General features: G+C 38.0%; 1 protein-coding gene across 1 annotated transcript; it reads right to left on the bottom strand.

Annotated features, from left to right (window-relative positions):
- Nucleotides 1-202: 202 nt before the first annotated feature.
- Nucleotides 203-15700, bottom strand: LOC147999638 (uncharacterized). Its single transcript, XM_087593646.1, is given in 6 exon segments — nucleotides 203-407; nucleotides 409-1216; nucleotides 1301-1415; nucleotides 9620-9624; nucleotides 14782-14908; nucleotides 15686-15700. Coding segments are annotated over 6 exon segments (1275 nt in total).
- Between the last annotated feature and the right edge of the window lie 8163 nt (nucleotides 15701-23863).

The following is a 23863-nucleotide window of genomic DNA, read 5'->3' as shown; positions in this document are numbered from 1 at the left end:
CTTTCCAGGATGGATTCTTTGATGAATTTGAAGAGTTGAGAACCAGGAAAAGACTTGCCAACTTTTTTCATTAGTGAAGATTATCTCTTCTCTAGATTCTATACTGAACTTAAAGATTTGAGGACTGGGTAAATGATATTCTACAGTGATTTCATTTAAATGTTTTTTCTCCAGTATGTAACCTGTTGTGACTTTTATGACTTCAGTAGTCTGTAAAAGATTCCCCACATTCATTACACTTGTAAGGTTTGTCTCCTGTATGGATTCTGTGGTGAATTTGAAGACTTAAGGAGTGTGTAAAAGATTTTCCACATCCATTACATTCGTAAGGTTTGTTTCCAGTATGGATTCTATGGTGAACTTTAAGATTTGAAGACTTTGTAAAAGATTTGCCACATTCATTACATATAAGGTTTGTCTCCAGCATGGATTCTGTGGTGAGTTTTAAGATTTGAAGACTGTGTAAAAGATTTCCCACATTCATTACATTTGTAGGGTTTGTCTCCAGTATGGGTTCTGTGGTGAGTTTTGAGACTTGAAGACTCTGTAAAAGATTTCCCACATTCATTACATTTGTAAGGTTTTTCTCCTGTATGGATTCTGTGGTGAATTTTAAGATTTGAAGACTCTGTAAAAGATTTCCCACATTCATTACATCTGTAAGATTTGTCTCCAGTATGTATTCTGTGGTGAGTTTTAAGATTTGAAGACTGTGTAAATGATTTGCCACATTCATTACATGTGTACGGTTTTTCTCCTCTATGGATTCTGTGGTTATTTTGAAGGCTTAAGGAGTGTGTAAAAGATTTTCCACATCCATTACATTCGTAAGGTTTGTTTCCAGTATGGATTCTATGGTGAACTTTAAGACCTGAAGCCTTTGTAAAAGATTTGCCACATTCATTACATTTGTAAGGTTTGTCTCCAGCATGGATTCTGTGGTGAGTTTTAAGATTTGAAGACTGTGTAAAAGATTTGCCACATTCATTACGTTTGTAAGGTTTTTCTCCTGTATGGATTCTGTGGTGAATTTTAAGACTTGAAGACTTTGTAAAAGATTTCCCACATTCATTACATCTGTAAGGTTTTTCTCCTGTGTGGATTCTGTGGTGAATTTTAAGATTTGAGGAGCATGTAAAAGATTTCCCACACTTATTACATTTGTAAGGTTTGTCTCCAGTATGAAATCTGTGATGAATATGAAGATTTGAGAGACCTGTTAAGGATTCCTCCCATTCGTTATATTTGTAAGGTTTGCCTCTGGTATGGATTCTGTGATGAGCTTTAAGTCTTAGGAAATGTGTAAAGATTTTTCCACATTCATTACACTTGAAAGTTGTCTCTTGAGTAGAAATTCTATAGTGACTCTTAAGATTTGAGGACTGAATTCTCTCAGGAGGAGAATCTGGAGATTCCTGAGCAGCTTCAGGAATGAAACAGATGACTTTTGCAAAGAAATCATTTCCATAATCACCTACTTCATGTTCTTCATTGTCATATCTACATTCCCAGAATTTCTCTCTATGTAGATTGGAAACTTCATTACATGCAAATCTTTGTATTATTTTCTTGAGAAAATAATCCTGTGTAAATGCTTTTGAGAATAGCTTCTTTGTAGAATCACAACACAGACCTGAAATTAATGAGAATATGTCATTATATGACACTTTGCAATTGGTTGAAAATCATATATATAATATATGTATCATATATATAATCATATATATAATCATTGAAGAAACATGGAACACCAAAGTGCACAAATTTTGTCCAAAGAAACATCCTAAGAAATATCTGTGATATTTCATAGATATAATGTTCATTAGGAGATATTTCATGAAATCTATGATATATTTTATATAAGTGAACTTCATAAAGGAATCCTTAACAGGTCTCTCAAATCTTCATATTCATCACAGATTTCATACTGGAGACAAACCTTACAAATGTAATAAGTGTGGGAAATCTTTTATATGCTCCTCGAATCTTAAAGTTCCATAATAACTCAATGGCAAATACATCAACAAGGTATTTTTCTTTATATGACTTTTTATTTATTCTCTATATTTTCTACAGAACAAAATATACCACATCAAGTTTCACCCTATAACTGTTGCACATCAAATACCAGTTGAGACACTCCCAACACCAAGGAGATATCCCAACCCACATAAAAACCACTCTACCAGATCACCTCATTCCTTGAGGCCTCGTTTATTGAGGGTTAGGTATATCTTCTACGAATGAAGTCAGACTCTTCAGTGCTCTACTATAAAGTATTGGGAACCTCATATCCACTGGTGAATGTTGGCTGGTTGGTGGCTCAGTATCGGACAGATCTCATGGGTCCAGGTTAGTTGAGACTTACACACTTCCTATAGGGTTGTCCTGCTCCTCATTTTCTTCAAGTATTTCCTTAATTCAAAAACAGGGGTAGAAATCCTGTGGAGGAGAGAGCTGGACCCTCAGAACTACAGACATTCCTGAGAATCCATAGTCGACAAAAACATTCTGCCCTCATTCCTGACCCTAGAGGACATCGCCTAGGCACAGGGATATAGCAAGAGTCAGGGGCAGGACCCTATGAGATCCAGCTGAAAGAAAACAGGTCAACAGGAGTGCTGTCACAGAGGCCTAATGGAAGGACAAGCCACTTTTACAGTCAGCAAGATAAGCCAATGGCAAAGACAACCTGTTGGTGAGAGGCAAGCACGGGAACATAAGCATTAGAAACCAAGACTACTTGGCATCATCAAAGCCCAGTTCTCTCAAAAAAAGCAAATACTGGATATACAAACATGCTGGTAAAGCAAGATTTGGATTTAAAACCAAATTTATGGTGATGATGGAGGACTTTAATAATTACATAAATAATTCCCTTAAAGAAATACAACACAAGTACAAAAATAGAAACCCTTAAAGAGGAAACACAAAAATTCCATAAAGAATTTTTTAAAGAATTATAGGAAAACAAAATATGTGAAGAAAATGAACAAAACCATCCAGGTTTAAAAATTGAAATGGAAACAATAAAGAAAGCACAAAGGGAGAAAACCCTGGAGATAGAAAACCTAGGGAAGAAATCAGGAGACAGAGATGCAAGCATCACAACCTGAATATAAGAGATAGAAGAGAGAATCTCAGGGGTAGCAGATACTATAGTAAACATTGACACAACCATCAAAGATAATGAAAAATGTGCCAAAGTTCCTAGCACAAAACATCAAGTAAATCCAGGACACAATGAGAAGATCAAACCTAAGGAAAATAGGTATAGAAGAGTGAAGACTCCCAACTTAAAGGACCATTAAATATCTTCAACAAAATTATAGAAGAAAGCTCCCCTAACCTAGAGAAAGAGATAACCATAAACATACAAGAAGCCTAGAGAACCCCAAATAGAATAGACAAGAAAAGCAATTCCATCTGCCACAGAATAGTCAAAACCCCAAATGCAGAAAACAAAGAAAGAATTTTGGAAGCAGTATGGGAAAAAGGTCAAGTTACATATAAAGGCAGCTCTATCAGAATTAAGCAAGACTTCTCACCAGAAACTATGAAAGCCACTATATCCTGGGCAGATGTCATAAAGACCCTAAGAGAACAAAATGTCAGCTCAGGCTACTGTATTCAACAAAACTCACAATTAACATAGATAAAGAAACCAAGATATTCCATGACAAAACCAAATTTCTACAATATCTTACTAAAAATATAGCCCAACAAATGATAATAGATGGAAAACAACAACACAAGGAGGGAAAATACACCCTAGTAAAAGCAAGAACGTAATCTCCTTTCAAGGACAACAAAAAAGAGACACACAAACAGAACTCCAATTTTAACAAAAATAACAGGAAGAAACAACCACTATTCCTTAATATATCTTAACATCCATGGACTCAATTTCCCACTAAAAAGACATAGACTAACAGACTGGATATGTAGGAAGGACCCAGAATTTGGCTGCTTACAGGAAACACACCTCAGAGACAAGGAGAGACACTACCTGATTGTAACAGGCTGTAACAAAACTTTCCAAGGAAGTGGTCCAAAAAAATGCTGCAGTAGCCGTAGTAATATCCAGATTATTATAATAAAAATGGCAATTTTGCCAAAAGCAATCTACAGATTCAATGCAATCCCTATCAAAATTCCACCTGATTTCCTCATACAGTTAGAAAGAGCTATTTGCAAATTACTTTGGAAGAACAAAAACCCAGGGTAGCGAAAAATATACTCAACAATAAAAGAACTTCTGGGGGAATCACCATCTCTGACCTCAAGCAGTATTACAGAGCAATAGTGATAAAAAATTATATGGTATTGGTACAAAGACAGGCAAGTAGATCAGTGGAATAGAATTAAGACCCAGAAATGAATCCACACACCTATGGTCATTTGATCTTGGACAAAGGAGGTAAAACAATCCAAAGGAAAAAGGATACCATTTTCAAAGAATGGTTCTGGTTCAGCTGGAGGTCAGCATGAAGAAAAACACAATTTGACCCATTCTTATCACCCTGTACAGAACTTATGTCCAACCAGACCAAGTACCTCCAAATCAAACCAGATACACCCAAACTAATAGAAGAAAAAGTAGGGAAGAGTCTGGATCACGTGGACACTTTGGAAAATTTCATGAAAAAAACACGAATGACTTATGCTATAAGATCAATAATTGATGAATGAGACCTCATAAAACTGCAAAGCTTCTGAAAGGCAAAGGACATTGTCATTAGTACAAAAGAGCAACCAACGAATTGGGAAAAGATAACCTATATCAGATGGAGTGCTAATATCAAAAATATACAAAGAACTTAAGGATTTAGACTCTAGAGAGGCAAATAACAGTATTAAGAAATGGGGTAAACGTTGAAGGAATCAGAGAAAGAACTGGAAGAACTTGAAGGGGCTCGAGACCCCATTGTACAACAATGCCAAGCAACCAGGGACTAAGACGATACCTAAAGACTATACATGGACTGACCCTGGACTCTGACCTCATAGATAGCAATTAATATCCTAGTAAGAGCACCAGTGGAAGGGGAAGCCCTGGGTCCTGCTAAGACTGAACCCCCAGTGAACTAGACTGTTGGGGGGAGGGCGGCAATGGGGGGAGGGTTGGGAGGGGAACACCCATAAGGAAGGGGAGGTGGAGGGGGATGTTTGCCCAGAAACGGGGAAAGGGAATAACACTCGAAATGTATATAAGAAATACTCAAGTTAATAAAAAAAGAAAGAAAGAAAAAAAAGAAAAAAAAAGAAATGGGGTAAAGATCTAACAAAAGAATTCTCAGCTAAGGAATATCCAATGGCTGAGAAATACCTAAAGAAATGCAAACAAACAAACAAATATAAACAAACAAACAAAAACAAACAAACCAAAAATGTGAAATTCCAACTCACACCTGTGAAAATGGCTAAGATTAAAAACTCAGATGACAACAGATGTTGGTGAGGATGTGGAGAAAGAGGAACACTCCTCCATTGTTGGTGGGATTGCAAACTGGTACAACCACTCTGGACGTCAGTCTGGAGGTTCCTCAGAAAATTTCATATTGCAATACCAGAGGACCCAGCTATATATCTGCTGGGCATAAACCCATAAGATGCACCAACATACAACAAAGACACATGCTCCTCTATGTTCATAGTAGCCTTATTTATAATAGCCAGAAGCTGGAAATAAAACAGATGCCCTTCAACAGAGGAATGGACAGAGAAAATGTCATATATCTACACACTGGAGTACTAATCAGCTATCAAAAACAATGACTTCATGAAATTCATAGGCAAATGGAATGAACTAGAAAATATCATCCTGAGTGAAGTAACCAAATTCCAGAAAAACACACAAGGTATGCACTCACTTATAAGTGGGTATTAGCCCAAAAGCTCTAATCACCCAAGGTACAATACCCAGACCACATTAAGCTCATGAAGAAGGATGTCCAAAGTGCAGATGCTTCACTCCTTCTTAAAAGGGGGAACAAAAATATTCGTAAAGGAGAAGTGGGGGCAAAGTTTGAGACAAAGAGTGAAGGAATAGCCATTCAAAGTCTGCCCCGCATATGCCCCATATATGTACAGTCACCAAGACTAGGCAAAATTGATGAAGCTAAGAAAAGCATGCTGACAGGAACCAAATATGAATGTCTCCTGAGAGACACAGCTAGATCATGTCAAATACAGACATGAAGGGTAGCAGCAAACCACTGAACTGTGAACAGGACACATGTAGGAGGAATTAGAGAAGGGATTGAAAGAGCTAAAGGGGACTGCCACACCACAAGAACAGGAATGCCAACCAGGGAGTAAATTACTACCTAAGGACTATATACATGGAATGACCAATGGCTCCAACTAAATATGTAGCAGAGAAAGGCCTTGTTGGGCAACAATGGAAGAATAATCCCTTGGTCTTATCAAGGTTATATCCCCAACTTATGGAAATGTCAAGGGGTCAATAAGAGGTGGTGGATTGGAAGGGGAACACTCTTATAGAAGATGGGGAGAGGGATGGGGTAGGGGGCTTACGTCCTGGAAACCAGGAAAAGGAATGACATTTGAAATGTAAATAAAAAATATCCAAGAAAAAATGAAGAAAAAACACAGCTGAAAAAAAAAAAAGAATTGACAAATGGAACCTAAGAAAACTGCAAAGCTTTCATAAGGCAACAAACACTATCATTAGATGAAAATGGCAAGGAACAGATTGGAAAAAGATCTTTCCCAATCCTCCATCTCTTAGAGATGCAAGAACTTAGACTCTAGAGAGACAAATAACTCTATAGAAAACTGGAGTACAGAGCTAAACAATGAATTCTTACCTGAGGAATATAGAATGGCTGAGAAGTAACTAAAGAAATGGTCAACATCCTTAGTCATCAGGGAAATGCAAATCAAAACAACCCTGAGATTCCATCTCACACCAGTCAGAATGGCTAAGATCAAAAACACAAGTGAAAACAAATGCTGATGAGGACATGGAGACCCAGCATTTTTCTGCATGCAAGAAATACACCTCAGAGAGAAAGACAGACACTATTCTCAGAGTAAATGGCTGGAAAATAATTTTCCAAGCAAAAGGCCCAAAGAAACAAGCTGGAGTTGCCATTCTAATATCAAATAAAATTGAGGTTCAACCAAAAGTCATTAAAAAAGATAAGGAAGGACACTTCATATCCATTAAAGGAAAAATCCACCAAGATGAACTCTCATTCCTAAATATCTATGCTCTGATTGCAAGAGTACCTACATTTATAAAAGAAACCTTACTAAAGCTCAAAAAACACATTGCCACTCAGACGATAATAGTAGGAGATTTCAACACCCCATTCTCATCAATGGACAAATCATAAAAACAGAAAAAAAACCCCAGAGACATAGAGAAACTAACAATAGTTATGAAACAAATGGTTTTAACAGATATTTATAGAACATTCCATCCTAAATCAAAAGGATATACCTTCTTCTCAGTACCTCATGGAACCTTCTCCAAAATTGACGATATAATTGGTCAAAAAACAGGCCTCAACAGATACATGAACATAGAAATAATCCTGGACATCCTATCAGATCAACATGAACTAAGACTGGTCTTTAATAACAACAATAATGACAGAAAGCCCACATATACATGGAAGTTTAACAATGCTCTACTCAATGACAACTTGGTCAAGGAAGAAATAAATGAAGAAATTAAAAACTTCTTAGAACTTAATGAAAATGAAGATACAGCATTCCCAAACTTATAGGACACAATGAAAGCAGTACTAAGAGGAAAATTCATAGCTCTGAGTGCCTACAAAAAGAAACAGGAGAGAATATATATCAGCAGCTTGGCAGCACACCTACAAGATCTAGAACAAAAAGAAATAAATAAACCCAAGAGGAGTAGAAGGCAGGAAAAAAATCAAACTGAGGTATGAAATCAACCAAGTAGAAACAAAAAGGACTATACAAAGAATCAACAAAGGCAAGAGCTGGTTCTTTGAGAAAATAAACAAGATAGATAAACCCTTAGCCAGATTAACCAGAGGTTACAGAGAATGTATCCAAATTAACAAAATCAGAAATAACAACAGAATCTGAAGAAATTATTAAAAAATCATCAGATCCTATTACAAAAGCCTATATTCAACAAAACTTGAAAATATGGAGGAAATGGACAATTTCCTAGACAGATACCAGGTACCAAAGTTAAATCAGGAACAGATAAACCATTTAAACAACCCCATAACTCCTACAGAAATAGAAGCAGTCATTAAAGGACTCTCAACCAAAAAGAGTCCAGGTCCAGACGGGTTCAGTGCAGAATTCTATCAGACCTTCATAGAAGACCACATATGAATACTGTCCAAACTATTCCACAAAATAAAAACAGACAGAACACTACCAAATTCCTTCCATGAAGCTAGAATTACTGTTACTCCAAAACCAAAGCCCCAACAAAGAAAGAGAACTTCAGACCAATTTCATTTATTAATATTGATGCAAAAATACTCATTAAAATTTTTGCAAACCGAATCCAAGAACACATCAATATGATCATCCATCATGATCAAGTAGGATTCATCCCAGGGATGCAGGAATGTTTAATATACAAAAATCCTTCAGTGTAATCCACTATATAAACAAACTCAAAGATAAGAACCACATGATCATTTCATTAGATGCCGAGAATGCATTTGACAAAAATTTAACACCCCTTCATGATAAAATCCCTGGAAAGATCAAGAATTCAAGGTCCATATGTAAATGTATTAAAAGCAATATATGGAAACAAGTAGATAACATCAAACTAAGTGGCGAGAAACTTGAAGCAATCACACTGAAATCAGGGACTAGACAGGGCTGCCCACTCTCTCCCTACCTATTGAATAGTACTTGAACTCCTAGACAGAGCAATCAGACAGCAAATGAGGTTGAAGGGATACAAGTTGGAAGGGAAAAAATTAAAATGTCACTGTTTGCAGATGACATGATAGTGTACTTAAGTGACCCCGAAAGTTCCACCAGAGAACTACTAAGCCTAATAAAATGACTTCAGCAAAATGACTGGGTATAAAACTACCTAAAAACAAATCAGTAGCCTTCCTTTCCTGAAAAGATAAACAGCCTGAAAAAGAAATTTGGGGAATGATTCCCTTCACAAAAGTTACAAATAACATAAAATACCTCAGTGTGACTCTAACCAAGCAAGTTAAAGATCTGTATGACAAGTACTTGAAATCTCTGAAGAAAGAAATTGAAGATACCAGCAGATGGAAAGAGCTCCCATACTCGTGGATTGGCCAGATAGATGTAGTAAAAATGGCCATTTTGCCAAAAGCAACCCACAGATTCAATGCAATCGCCATCAAAATCCCAATTCAATTCTTCAGAAAGTTAGAAAGAGCAATTTGTAAATTCATCTAAAATAACAAAAAACCCAGGAGAGCAAAAACTATCCTCAACAATAAAAGAACTTCTGGGGGACTCACCATCCCTTACCTCAAGCAATATTACAGAGAAATGGTGATAAAAACTGTATGGTATTCAAACAGAGACAGGCAGATAGATCATTGGGACAGAACTGAAGACCAAGATTTTTAACCCACACTCCTATGGTCACTTGATCTTCGTCAAAGGAGCTAAAATTATCCAGTGGAAAAGGATAGCATTTTCAACAAATGGTCCTAGTTCAAATGGAGGTCAGCATGCAGAGGAATACAAATCGATGCATTCTTAATGGCCGTGCATAAAACTTAAGTGTAAGTCAATCAAGGACTTCAACTTGAAACCAGATACGCTAAAACTAGTAGAAAAAAATGAAGAAAAGCCTGGATTGCATGGGCACTGGGGAAGATTTCCTGAACAGAGCACCAATGGCTTATGCTCTAAGATCAAAAATCAACAAATGGGACCTCATAAAACTGCAAAGCTTGTGTAAGGCAAAGGACACTCCCTTTGGGACAAATCAGTAATCAACAGATTGAAAAAAGGTCTTTACCCACATAGACAAATGGAAGAGAATTGAAAACCCAGAAATGAACCCACAAACCTATGGGTACTTGATTTTTGACAAAGGAGCCAAAACCATCCAATGGAAAAAAGATAGCATATTCAGCAAATGGTGCTGGTTCCACTGGAGGTCGACATGTAGAAGAATGCAGATCGATCCATGCTTATCACGCTGTACAAAGCTTAAGTCCAGGTGGATCAATGACCTACACATCAAACCAGATACACTCAAACTAATAGAAGAAAAACTAGGGCAGCACCTCAAACACATGGGCACTGCGAAAAATTTCCTGAACAAAACACCAATGGCTTATGCTCTAAAATCAAGAATCGACAAATGGGATCTCATAAAACGGCAAAGATTCTGTAAGGCAAAGGACACTGTGCTTAGGACAAAACGACAACCAACAGATTGGGAAAAGATCTTTACCAATCCTACAACAGATAGAGGCCTTATACCCAAAATATACAAAGAACTCAAGAAGTTAGAATGCAGGGAGACAAATAACCCTATTAAAAAATGGGTTTCAGAGCTAAAAAAAAGAATTCACACCTGAGGAATGCCAAATGGCTGAGAAACACCTAAAGAAATGTCCAACATCTTTAGTCATATGGGAAATGCAAATCAAAACAACCCTGAGATTTCACCTCACACCAGTGAGAATGGCTATGATCAAAAACTCAGGTGACAGCAAATGCTGGCCAGGATGTGGAGAAAGAGGAACACTCCTCCATTATTGGTGGGATTGCAGACGGGTACAACCATTCTGGAAATCGGTCTGGAGGTTCCTCAGAAAATTGTACATTGAACTGCCTGAGGATCCAGCTATACCTCTCTGGGCATATACCCAAAAGATGCCCCAACATATAAAAAAGACACGTGCTCCACTATGTTCATCGCAGCCTTTTTTATAATAGCCAGAAGCTGGAAAGAACCCAGATGCCCTTCAACAGAGGAATGGATACAGAAAATGTGGTACATCTACATAATGGAATATTACTCAGCTATCAAAAACAATGACTTTATGAAATTCGTAGGCAAATGGTTGGATCTGGAAAATATCATCCTGAGTGAGGTAACCCAATCACAGAAAAGCACAATGGTATGTACTCATTGATAAGTGGCTATTAGCCCAAATCCTTGAATTACCCTATATGCCTAGAACACATGAAACTCAAGACAAATGATCAAAATGTGAATGCTTCACTTCTTCTTTGAAAGGGGAACAAGAATACCCTTGGCAGGGAATAGAGAGCAAAGATTAAAACAGAGACAGAAGTAACACCCATTCAGAGTGTGCCCCATATGTGGCCAATACATATACAGCCACCAAACTGGATAGGATGGATATAGCAAAGAAGTGCAGGCTTACAGGAACTGGATGTAGATCTCTCCTGAGAGACACAGCCAGAGTACAGCAAATACAGAGGCGAATGCCAGCAGCAAACAACTGAACTGAGAACGGGACCCCCATTGAAGGAATCAGAGAAAGAACTAGAAGAGATTGAAGGGGCTCGAGACCCCATATGAACAACAATGTCAAGCAAACAGAGCTTCCAGGGACTAAGCCACTACCTAAAGACTATTCATGGACTGACCCTTGACTCTGACCTCATAGGTAGCATTGAATATGCTAGTAAGATCACCGGTGTAAGGGGAAGCCCTGGGTTCTGCTAAGACTGAACCTGCAGTGAAAGTGATTGGTTTGGGGAGGGCGGCAATGGGGGGAGGATGGGGAGGGGAACTCCCAAAAAGAAGGGGAGTGGGAGGGGTTTGGGGGATGTTGGCCCTTAAACCGGGAAAGGGAATAACACTCGAAATGTAAATAAGAAATACTCAAGTCAATAAAAAAAAGAAATGTAAATAAGACATATCAAATTTAATAAAGATGGAAAAACAAAAAAAAAAGAAAAAAGTTCTTTACCAATCCTACATAAGATAGAGGGCTAATATCTAATATATACAAAGAAATCAAGAAGGTAGACCACAGAGGCAGATAACCCTTATTAAAATATAAAGTAGGACTCATCACAGGGATACAAGGATGGTTCAATACACAAATATCCATGAACCTAATCTACTGTAGAAACAATCTCAAAGAAAAAATATAATCATCTATAGATGCTGAGAAAGCATTTAAAGATCTCAACATCCCTTCATGATAAAAGTCTTGGAAGATCAGGAATTCAGTGCCCACAACTAAACATAGTAAAAGCAATATACAACAAACCCTTAGCGAACATCAAAATAAAAGTACAGAAATTTGAAGCAATCCCACTAAATTCGGGGAATAGAGAAGACTGCCCACTCTCTCCCAATCTATTCAGGATAGTACTTGAAGCCCTAAACAACAAAAATAGGTCAAAGGGATACAAATTGGAAAGGAAGAAATCAAAATATCACTATTTGCAGATGATATGATAGTAAACTTAAGTGACCCAAGGGTTACACCAGAGAACATTTAACCCTGATGAACAAAGACATCAAAGGGGTTGGATCAACAAAATAATGGAAAGAAAAAAATAGGCTGTCTTTACTCAAAAGATAAAAAGGCTGAGAACGAAATTAGTGAAACAACACCCTTTACAATAGTTACAAATAATATGAAATAACTTGTTGTGTATTTAACCAAGCAAGTGAATGATCTGTATGACAAGAACTTCACTTCTCTGAGGAAAGAAATGGAAGAAGATCTCAGAAGATAGAAAGATCTCCTTTGCTCATGGATTGCCAAGATGGATGTATTAAAAGGGCCATTTTGTCAAAAGCAATATAAAGATTAAATGCAATCGCATCAAAATCCCAACTCAATTCTTCATAGACTTATAAAGAGCAATTTGCAAATTCATTTGGAATAAACAAAAAGCCAGGATAGCAAAAAATATTTTAACAACAACAACAACAACAACAACAAACTTCTGAGAAAAACCACCATACCTGACCTCCAGCTATATTCCAGGGCAATTGTGATCAAACAAACAAACAAACAATGAACAAACCAACATGGTATTGGTAGAGAGACAGGCTAGTTGAGGAACAGAATAGATCAGTAGACCCAGAAATGAACCCACATACCTATTGTCACTTGATCACAGGAGCAAAAACCAGCAAATGGAAAAAATACACTGTTCTCAACAAATGGTGCTGGTTCAACAGGAGGTCAGCATGGAACAGAATGCAAATCATTCCATTCTTACTGCCTTGTACAAGGCTCAAATCCAAGTGACTTAAGGACCTCTCATAAAACCAGATGCACTGCAACTAACAGAAAAGAAAGTGGTAAGAAGTCTTAATCACAGGGGAACAGGGGGAAGTTTTCTGAACAGAATACCAATGGCCTATGCTCTAAGATCAAGAATTGACAAATGTGACCAAATAAAAGTGCATAGCTTCTGAAAGGCAAAGGACACTGTCAATAGGACAAAGCTGCAACCAACAGATTGCAGCTTTACTAAGATACATAGTACTAATGAGTACCCAGTTATAAGACACCTTGCAATATACCCAAACTATGCTCCAACATATAACAAGAACACATACTCGACTATGTTCATAGTGGCCTTATGTATTATACCCAGAAATTGGAAACAATGCAGATGTCCTTTGACAGAGGACTGGATACATAAAATATGGTACATTTACACAATGGAGTACTACTCAACTATTAAAAACAATGACTTCGTGTAATTCATAAGCAATGAATGGAACTAGAAAATATGATCATGATTGAAGTAACACAATCACAAAAAAAGACACATGGTATATACTCACTGATTCGAGGATATTAGCCGAAAGGCTGGGAATACCCAAAATACAAATTACAGACCACATGAAGCTCAAGATGAAGGAAGACCTAGGTGGATGCTTCAAGCCTGTCAAGAATGGGGAACAAAATACCCATAGGAAGAAATATGGAAACAAAATGTGGATTAGAGACTGAAGGAAAGGCCATCTAGAGACTGCCCCACCTGGGGATGTGTCCCATATACAGTCACCAAAACCAGACACTATTGCTGATGCCAAGAACTACATGCTGACAGGAGCCTGATATAACTGTCACCTGAGAGGCTCTGCCCAAGCCTTACAAATACAGAGATGATTAGTCATATCTAACCATTGCACTAAGAATGGGGTCCCCAATGGTGTAGGTGGATAAAGGACTGAAGGAGCTGAAGGAGTTTGCAATCCCATAGGAAGAACAACAATATGAACCAACCAGATACCCCAGAGTTCCCAGGGACTAGACCACCATCTCAAGAGTATAAAGGGATAGATCTATGTCTCCAGCACATATGTAGCAGAGGATGGACTTGTCAGGCATCAATGAGAGGAGAGGCCTTTGGTCCTGTGAAGTCTCAATGACCCAGTGTAGGGGAATGCCATGGCAGGGAGGAGGAATAGCTTGGTTGGGTAGAGGTACACCCATATAGAATCAGGGGGAGGGGAGTTGGGATAGGGGATACCAAGAAGGGTATAACATTTGAAATGTAAATAAAGAACTATCCAATCAAAGAAAAAAAGTGAATGTGTGAGTCACAGTGCATTGAAATATAAGTGTTACTAAATGCTTATTCCAAGGACATATAAGAATGAAGAATCCTTATATAAAATGTAAAACCAAGATAAAGGTACTGAACATGTTAACTGTAAAGAAGATACTAATCAATCTGTAACAATTTAAGACACCTAATGATTAATGTAAGTCAGACCAAAACACTGAGTAGAGTTTTACAAATCCCTTAAGTAGAAATTACGAAAAAAATATTTCTCACCTGCAGAAACCAGGTTGTTATAATTCTCCAACATGACATCTCTGTACAAAGTCGGCTGAGCAGAATCCAGACATTCCCACTCCTCCCTAGAGAACTCTATAGCCACATCCATGAAAGTCAATAGACCCTGAAATTAAAATTAACAGTATCCCTTTGTATCCATTATCCAAGTTCTATATTTCACCCAAGGAAAGATTCATTAATTATAGAACTTGGTCTGGTATAAATAACTAGTATACATTTTTGATAATTTATGCTCTGAATGAAAGAATGCTGTGCAAAGAATCTTTGCAAAGATTCAATATGCTATCAGTTCTCAACCTGTGGGTGGTGACCCCTTTGGAAATGAAACTGCATGACCCTCTAGTATATCTAATGGTACTTGCCTATGGTACCAGAAAACAGGGGTATTTACTTTCTGCCTCATACACTAGAAAAATTGCAATTATGAAGTAGCAATAAAAATAAAATTATAGTTGGGATCACCATGACTTGAGGAACCCTAATAAAAGGTTGCAGCAGTAGGAAAGCAGAGAATTACTGCCTTGGGACTGAGATGCAACATTCATGAAACATGAGCCTTTATCTCAGGTAAATAATGACACAAGCGACTCTGTAGAAATATACATTCACCTTTGCCATCATGTACATTCAGCTTTGTTATCAGAAGCTTTACAAGATTTTCAGAATACATTTCCATATATATATTGAAAAATAAGTAGCCTGCAATAAGTAAAAACCTGTCTTTAGCACACCATTGACATAAGTTTTGAAAACTTAATTCTGAGAGTCATATGAAAAAATAGTGCTGTAAATGTGAGTCAGCATAGGAAAGTTTGGAAGTTTTGGCAATGAAGATTCTGTAAGAATACTCAACCTTTCCCATAATCATGCATACATTTACCTGACAAGAAGCCATCTTTCCTTTCTCCTTCAGAAGGGAATATCTCACAGAACTTCACATTTCACATTCCACAAAGTCACTCTGTACTTAGAGAGAGCAGGTCCTCTTGTTCCTTGTAAAACTGAAGAGCAGAAAGCAGGAATCAAAACTAACCACACACTGTGACTCGTCTCAGAGAAGAGATGGGAAAAATGATTTCTATAGGCAGAAATAAAACAAAAGATTTTCTTGTTCTGAATTTAGGTGCTGTTTTTCTAGAAAATGGTGTATTCTCTACTGACCTGGAAATGCAGTTGCAGTGACCTGCTATAAATCTAATTCGGGCAGATCAGAGTTGTAAATGCAGGCTGAGCAGAGCCGTCAGCTGAAGTTGATGGTCACCTTTTCTTTCCTTAATATTTATCTCAGATGGTTATTCAAAATCAAGTGGAGGCATCTCTTTTCAATAATTGCCAGAATCTGTGAGGTGTCCACAGCTGAAGGTATTTTTCATGCTGGGTATGCATTAGAGTTTCCTGAGGCTGAGAAAAGCAAGTCAGTCAGTGCCTGTCTCACCAGTCTGAAAAGAGATAGTACTTTTGGAGTTTATGTCCTCTTCTAAGAGGCCATGATGTTGTTGTTTTAAAGGAAGACACATGCTTGTATTTTCACACCAATTTCCTTTTAGCAGTGACATCTCTTGTTTTGGATTAATAATTAAGTACTCATATATTCATACCTCAATACCTCTGCATCTTGTTTAATACCTTAAGCTGTCACAGAAGGCAGCTGAACTTCATGCTCCTACAATATCTTCCCTGGTGGCACTTTTGGCTGATAAGAGGCTGAAAATACAGTTATATTAAAGATGGCTTTACCAACCAAGGGCATTTAATTTCTACAAAAAAAATATACTAGACAACACAAGGAGACATGTTTTTCTCTGCTTGAAAACTCACCCTAATGGATTAACAACAGACACTAGAGGAAATGCTAATAGAAACACAAATTGTGCCTCAAGGTTCTGTGAAATTTTCTATATATTTCTTTATTTCTTTTTCCTCTATCATTCTCATATTATTTTTAATACTTTACACCTATATACCATGTATTTGAAGATTCAGATGTTTCAGGAATGCAAGATGTAGAACTAGTCCAAGAGGAGATTTCCAGTTTTATTGTGTACCTTTAAATTAGTACAATCTAGTAGTTAGAACTATACTAGAAATTCTTAGGCAAATGGATGGACCAAGAACGTATCATCCTGAGTGAGGTACGCCAGTCACAATACAACACACACGGTATGGAATCACTGATAACTGGATATTAGCCCCAAATCTCAGAATGCCTAAAATACAATTCACAGGCTAAATGAAGCTCAAGATAAGGATGCTTGCAGCGAAACATCAGACTGAGCACACAGACCCCACTGGAGGAGATAGAGAAAGGACTGAAGGAGCTGAAGGGGTTTCTAAAACCATAGGAAGAAAAACAAGATCAACTAACCAGACACCCCAGAGCTCATGGGGACTAAACCACCAACCAAAGAGTGCACATGCAGAGACCCCTGGCTCCAGACACATATGTAGCAGATGATATCATTGTCTGGCATAAATAGGAGGAGAAGCACATCTTCCTGAGAAGAATCCCTTCCTCAGTATAGGAGAATGCCAGTTGAGTTGGTAATGGGTGGGTTGAAGTGGGATCTTCTTCATAGAAGCAGGGAGAGGGTGGAGGAGGGATGAGAGAAGGGGGATAATATTTGAAATCTAAATTCGTAAAATATCTGATTTTAAAAATATAAAGAAAAATGCCGTACCTAAGAATATCTAGAGGCATGGCACAATATCGCCAGATGAAAATACACTGCCCAAGAAGCTTTCAGTTCTAGGAAGATGGAAGTTGCTATCTCTTAAAATGTATTGTATTGTATTGTAAACATTCTAAAATAGAAACACATTGGTTTAATAATTGAACACTATCTTTGTATGCTCTTGCGTCCAATAAATACTCAGCTCTGATTCTGCATGTTTTAACACATTCTTTTAACTCTGGCTCTTAGGAGTCAGAGACAAGTGGATATCTGTGATGTGATAGGACAAGTCTCACACATGTATGTAGAAGCACCCCTGAATATTCTATTACTCTAACTACAAAGGATCTTGAAAACTTGTTGTGCATTTTTATTTGTTCATGCTCTTCTCGTTTATATACTCAGCCTCCTGCTGCTGTTCATCTTTCTTTTTCTGTTTTGAAAAGAGTGTTTTTTATTTGAGGCATAGTAATTTTCTCAGTATATTTTGTTCTACATTTTTTACTTTTATGCTTCTACCACACATCCATTGTCAGCAGTTGTATCACATCATTATTTATGCAGTGTGTTTTATTGACTATCTTGCTTGTCTTAAATTAGAAAGCCATCGCATATTCAAGCAACCAATCCCTGACATTAGTAGTGATACTCTGTTATGCTTGCAGATAGGAACCTAGCATAACTGTCCTCTAAGAGGCTCTGACTGAAATAGGTACAGGTACACACAGCCAAACTTGTGATGGTGTGTAGTGACCCTTATGGAAGTGTGAGGGAAGGATGGGAGACCATGAATGGAATGGAACCCAGAGGCATGACCAAGAGATTCTACTGACCTGGAATCCAGGGACCTATCAGAGACTGAACCACCAACCAAGAAACATACAAGGACTGAAACATGTCCCCTGGTACATATGCTGTGGGTGTGCAGCTTAATTTTCTTTCGAGTCCAGAAAAAAGTGTTACCGAGGCTCTCACTAAAGTTGTAGCCTGATTGAGCTTTAGGGCTAATATCAACAGTATCAGTTGATCCACTCATGGTATCAGTAAGTGTATACCATGTGGTTTTTTTGTGTGCCTGGGTTATCTCACTCAGGATGATATTTTCTAGTTCCATCCATTACCCTAAGATTTTTATGAAGTCTTTGTTTTTAGTAGCTGAGTAGTACTCCATTGTATAAGTGCACCATATTTTCTATATCCTTTCCTCTGTTGAAGGCATCTGGGGTCTTTCCATCTTTTGGCTATTAGAAATAAGGCTTCTATGAACATAGTGGAGCATGTGTCCTTGTTATGTTTTTGGAGCTAATTATGGGTGTATGCCCAGGAGTAGTATAGCTGAGTCCTCAGGAAACACTATGGCCAATTTTCTGAGGAACCACCAGATAGATTCCCACCGTGGTTTTTGCAACTTACAGTCCCACCAACAATGGAGGAGTGTGCGTCTTTCTCCACATCCTCTCCTTTATCTACTGTCACCTGAGTTTTTATCTTAGTCATTCTGACTGGTGTGAGGTGCACACTCCCAGGTTGTTTTGATTTGCATTTCCCAGAAGACTAAGTATGTTGACCATTTCTTTAGTTACTTCTCAGCCATTCTATATTCCTCAGGTAAGAATTCATTGTTTAGCTCTGTACTCTTTTTTTTTCCTTATTAACTTGAGTATTTCTTATTTACATTTCAATTGTTATTCCCCTTCCCAGTTTCTGGGCCAACATTGAACTGCCGAGAATCCAGCTATACCTCTCTTGGGCATATACCCAAAAGATGCTCCAACATACAACAAATACACATGCACCACTGTGTTCATAGCAGCCTTATTTATAATAGTTAGAAGCTGGAAAGGACCCAGATGTCCTTCAACAGAGGAATGGATACAGAAAATGTGGTACATCTACACAATGGAATATTACTTGGCTATCAAAAACAATGACTTTATGAAATTCGTAGGCAAATGGTTGGAACTGGAAAATATCATTCTGAGTGAGGTAAGCCAATCACAGAGAAACACACATGGTATGCACTCATTGATAAGTGGCTATTAGCCCAAATTCCTGAATTACCCAAGATGCCTAGAACACATGAATCTCAAGACGGATGATCAAAATATGAATGCTTCACTCCTTTAAAAGGGGAACAAGAATACCCTTGGCAGGGAATAGAGAGGCAAAGATTAAAACAGAGACAGAAGTAACACCCATTCACAGCCTGCCCCACATGTGGCCCATACATATACAGCCACCCAATTAGACAAGATGGATGAAGCAAAGAAGTGCAGGCAGACAAGAGCTGGATGTAGATCTCTCCTGAGAGACACAGCCAGAATACAGCAAATACAGATGTGAATACCAGCAGCAATCCACTGAACTGAGAAAAGGACCTCCGTTGAAGGAATCAGAGAAAGAACTGGAAGACCTTGAAGGGGCTCGACCCCATATGAACAACAATGCCAAGCAACCAGAGCTTCCAGGGACTAAGCCACTACCTAAAGTGTATACATGGACTGACCCTGGACTCTGACCTCATAGGTAGCATTGAATATCCTAGTAAGATCATCAGCCCTGGGGAAGCCCTGGGTCCTGCTACGACTGAACGTGATTATTGGGGGGAGGGTGGCAATGGGGGGGAGGATGGGGAGGGGAATACCCATAATGAAGGGAAGGGGGAGGGATTAGTTGGCCCATAAACCGGGAAAGGGAATAACACTCGAAATGTAAATAAGAAATACTCAAGTTAAAAAAAATAAAAGAAAAAAAAACACAATCCAAATGTAAGAAATACCCAAGTTAATAAAGATGGAAAATAAATAAATAATAAATAAATAAATTTTCCCAGTTAAAAAAAAAGAAGGGCATCTGGGTTCTTTCCAGCTCCTGGCTATTATAAATAAGGATGATATGAACATAGTAGAGCACGTGGCTTTGTTATATGTTGGGGCATCTTTTGGGTATATGCCCAAAAGAGGTATAGCTGGATCCTCAGGTAATTCAATGTCCAATTTTCTGAGGAGCCTCCAGACTGATTTCCAGAATGGTTGTACCAGTCTGCAATCCCACCAACAATGGAGGAGTGTTCCTCTTTCTCCACATCCTGGCCAGCATCTGCTGTCACCTGAATTTTTGATCTTAGCCATTCTCACTGGTGTGACGTGAAATCTCAGCGTTGTTTTGATTTGCATTTCCCTTATGGCTAAAGATGTTCAACATTTCTTTAGGTGTTTCTCAGCCATTCGGCATTCCTCAGCTGTGAATTCTTTGTTTAGCTCTGAAACCCATTTTTAATAGGGTTATTTGTCTCCCTGCGGTCTAACTTCTTCAGTTCTTTGTATATTTTGGATATAAGGCCTCTATCTGTTGTAGGATTGGTAAAGATCTTTTCCCAATCTGTTGGTTGCTGTTTTCTCCTAACCACAGTGTCCTTTGCCTTACGGAAGCTTTGCAGTTTTATGAGATCCCATTTGTCGATTCTTGATCTTAGAGCATAAGCCATTGGTGTTTTGTTCAGGAAATTTTCTCCAGTGCCCATGTGTTCGAGATGCTTCCCTAATTGTTCCTCTACTAGTTTGAGTGTATCAGGTTTGATGTGGAGGTCCTTGATCCACTTGGACTTAAGCTTTGTATAGGGTGATAAGCATGGATCGATCTGCATTCTTCTCCATGCTGACCTCCAGTTGAACCAGCACCATTTGCTGAAAATGCTATCTTTTTTCTATTGGATGGTTTGGGCTCCTTTGTCAAAAATCAAGTGACCATAGGTGTGCGGGTTCATTTCTGGGTCTTCAATTCTATCTCATTTGTCTATCTGTCTGTCTCTGTACCAATACCATGCAGTTTTTACCACTGCTCTGTAATACTGCTTGAGTTCAGGAATAGTAATTTTCCCTGAAGTCCTTTTATTGTTGAGGATAGTTTTAGCTATCCTGGGTTTTTTGTTTTTCCTGATGAATTTGCAAATTGTTCTGTCTAACTCTTTGAAGAATTGGATTGGTATTTTGATGGGGATTGCATTGAATCTGTAGATTGCTTTTGGTAAAATGGCCATTTTTACTATATTAATCCTGCCAATCCATGAGCATGGGAGATCTTTCCTTCTTCTGAGGTCTTCCTGAATTTCTTTCTTCAGAGGCTTGGAGATCTTTTACTTGCTTGGTTAAAGTCACACCGAGATACTTTATATAATTTGGGACTATAATGAAGGGTGTCATTTCCCTAATTTCTTTCTCAGCTTCTTTCTCTTTTGTGTAGAGGATGGCTACTGATTTATTTGAGTTAATTTTATACCCAGCTACTTTGCTGAAGTTGTTTATCAGCTTTACTAGTTCTCTCGTGGAACTTTTGGGATCACTTAAATATACTATCATATCATCTGCAAATAGTGATATTTTGACTTCTTCTTTTCCAATCTATATCCCCTTGATCTCCTTTTGTTGTCTGATTGCTCTGGGTAGAACTTCAAGAACTATATTGAATAAGTAGGGAGCCAGTGGGCAGCCTTGTCTAGTCCCGGATTTTAGTGGGATTGCTTCAAGTTTCTCTACATTTAGTTTAAGGTTAGCGACTGGTTTGCTGTATATGGCTTTTACTATGAAAGGTATGGGCCTTGAATTCCTATTCTTTCCAGGACTTTTATCATGAAGGGGTGTTGAATTTTGTCAAAAGCTTTCTCAGCATCTAATGAAATGATAATGTGGTTTTGTTCTTTCAGTTTGTTTATATAATGGATCACGTTGATGGTTTTCCGTATATTAAACCATCCCTGCATGCCTGGGATGAAGCCAACTTGATCCTGGTGGATGATTGTTTTGATGTGCTCTTGGATTCTGTTTGCCAGAATTTTAATGAGTATTTTTCTGTCGATATTCATAAGGGAAATTGGTCTGAAGTTCTCTTTCTTTGTTGGGTCTTTGTGTGGTTTAGGTATAAAAGTAATTGTGGCTTCATAGAAGGAATTCGGTAGTGCTCCATCTGTTTCAATTTTGTGGAATAGTTTGGATAATATTGGTATGAAGTCTTCTATGATGGTCTGATAGAATTCTGCACTAAACCTGTCTGGACCTGGGCTCCTTTTGGTTGTGAGACTTTTAATGACTGCTTCTATTTCTTTAGGAGTTATGGGTTTGTTTAAATGGTTTATCTGTTCCTGATTTAACTTCTGTATGTGGTATCTGTCTAGGAAATTGTCCATTTCCTGCAGATTTTCAAGTTTTGTTGAATATAGGCTTTTGTAGTAAGATCTGATGATTTTTTGAATTTCCTCTGATTCTGTAGTTATGTCTCCCTTTTCATTTTTGATTTTGTTAATTTGGACACACTCTCTGTGTCCTCCCGTTAGACTAGCTAAGGATTTATCTATCTTGTTGATTTTCTCAAAGAACCAACTGTTGGTTCTGTTGATTCTTTGTATGGTCCTTTTTGTTTCTACTTGGTTGATTTCAGCTCTGAGTTTGATTATTTCCTGCCTTCTACTCCTCCTGGGTGTATTTGCTTCTTTTTGTTCTAGAGCTTTTAGGTGTGCTTTCAAGCTGGTGACATATGCTCTCTCCTATTTCTTTCTGCAGGCACTCAGCGCTATGAGTTTTCCTCTTAGCACAGCTCTCTTTGCGCCCCATAGGTTTGGGTATGTTGTACCTTCATTTTCATTAAATTATAAGAAGTCTTTAATTTCTTTCTTTATTTCTTCCTTGACCAAGTTATCGTTGAGTAGAGCATTGTTCAACTTCCATGTATATGTGGGCGTTCTTCCCTTATTGTTATTGAAGACCAGCTTTAGCCCGTGGTGGTCTGATAGGATGCATGGGATTATTTCTATCTTTCTCTACCTGTTGAGGCCTGTTTTTTGACCAATTATATGGTCAATTTTGGAGAATGTTCCATGAGGTGGTGAGAAGAGGGTATATCCTTTTGTTTTAGGATAGAATGTTCTATAAATATTTGTTAAGTCGATTTGGTTCATGACTTCTCTTAGTCTGTCTACGTCTCTGTTTAATTTCTGTTTCCATGACCTGTCCATTGATGAGAGTGGTGTGTTGAAATCTCCTCCTATTATTGTGTGAGGCACAATGTGTGTTTTGAGCTTAATAAGGTTTCCTTCAACTATGTAGGTGCCCTTGTATTTGGAGCATAGATATTTAGGATTGAGAGTTCACCTTGGTGCATTTTTCCTTTGATGAATGTGAAGTGTCCTTCTCATCTTTTTTGATGACTTTTAGTTGAAAATCAATTTTATTCGATATTAGAATGGCAACTCCAGCTTGCTTCTTCCGACCATTTGCTTGGAAAGTTGTTTTCCAGCCTTTTACTCTGAGGTAGAGTCTGTCTTTGTCTCTGACGTGTGTTTCCTGTAGGCAGCAGAATACAGGGTCCTCATTGTGTATCCACTTTGTTAATCT

The sequence above is a fragment of the Rattus norvegicus genome, chromosome 18 (assembly GCF_021556685.1).
Source record: "Rattus norvegicus strain SHRSP/BbbUtx chromosome 18, alternate assembly SHRSP_T2T, whole genome shotgun sequence".
NCBI lineage: Eukaryota > Metazoa > Chordata > Mammalia > Rodentia > Muridae > Rattus > Rattus norvegicus.
This window is presented reverse-complemented; position numbering and strand designations above follow the sequence as displayed.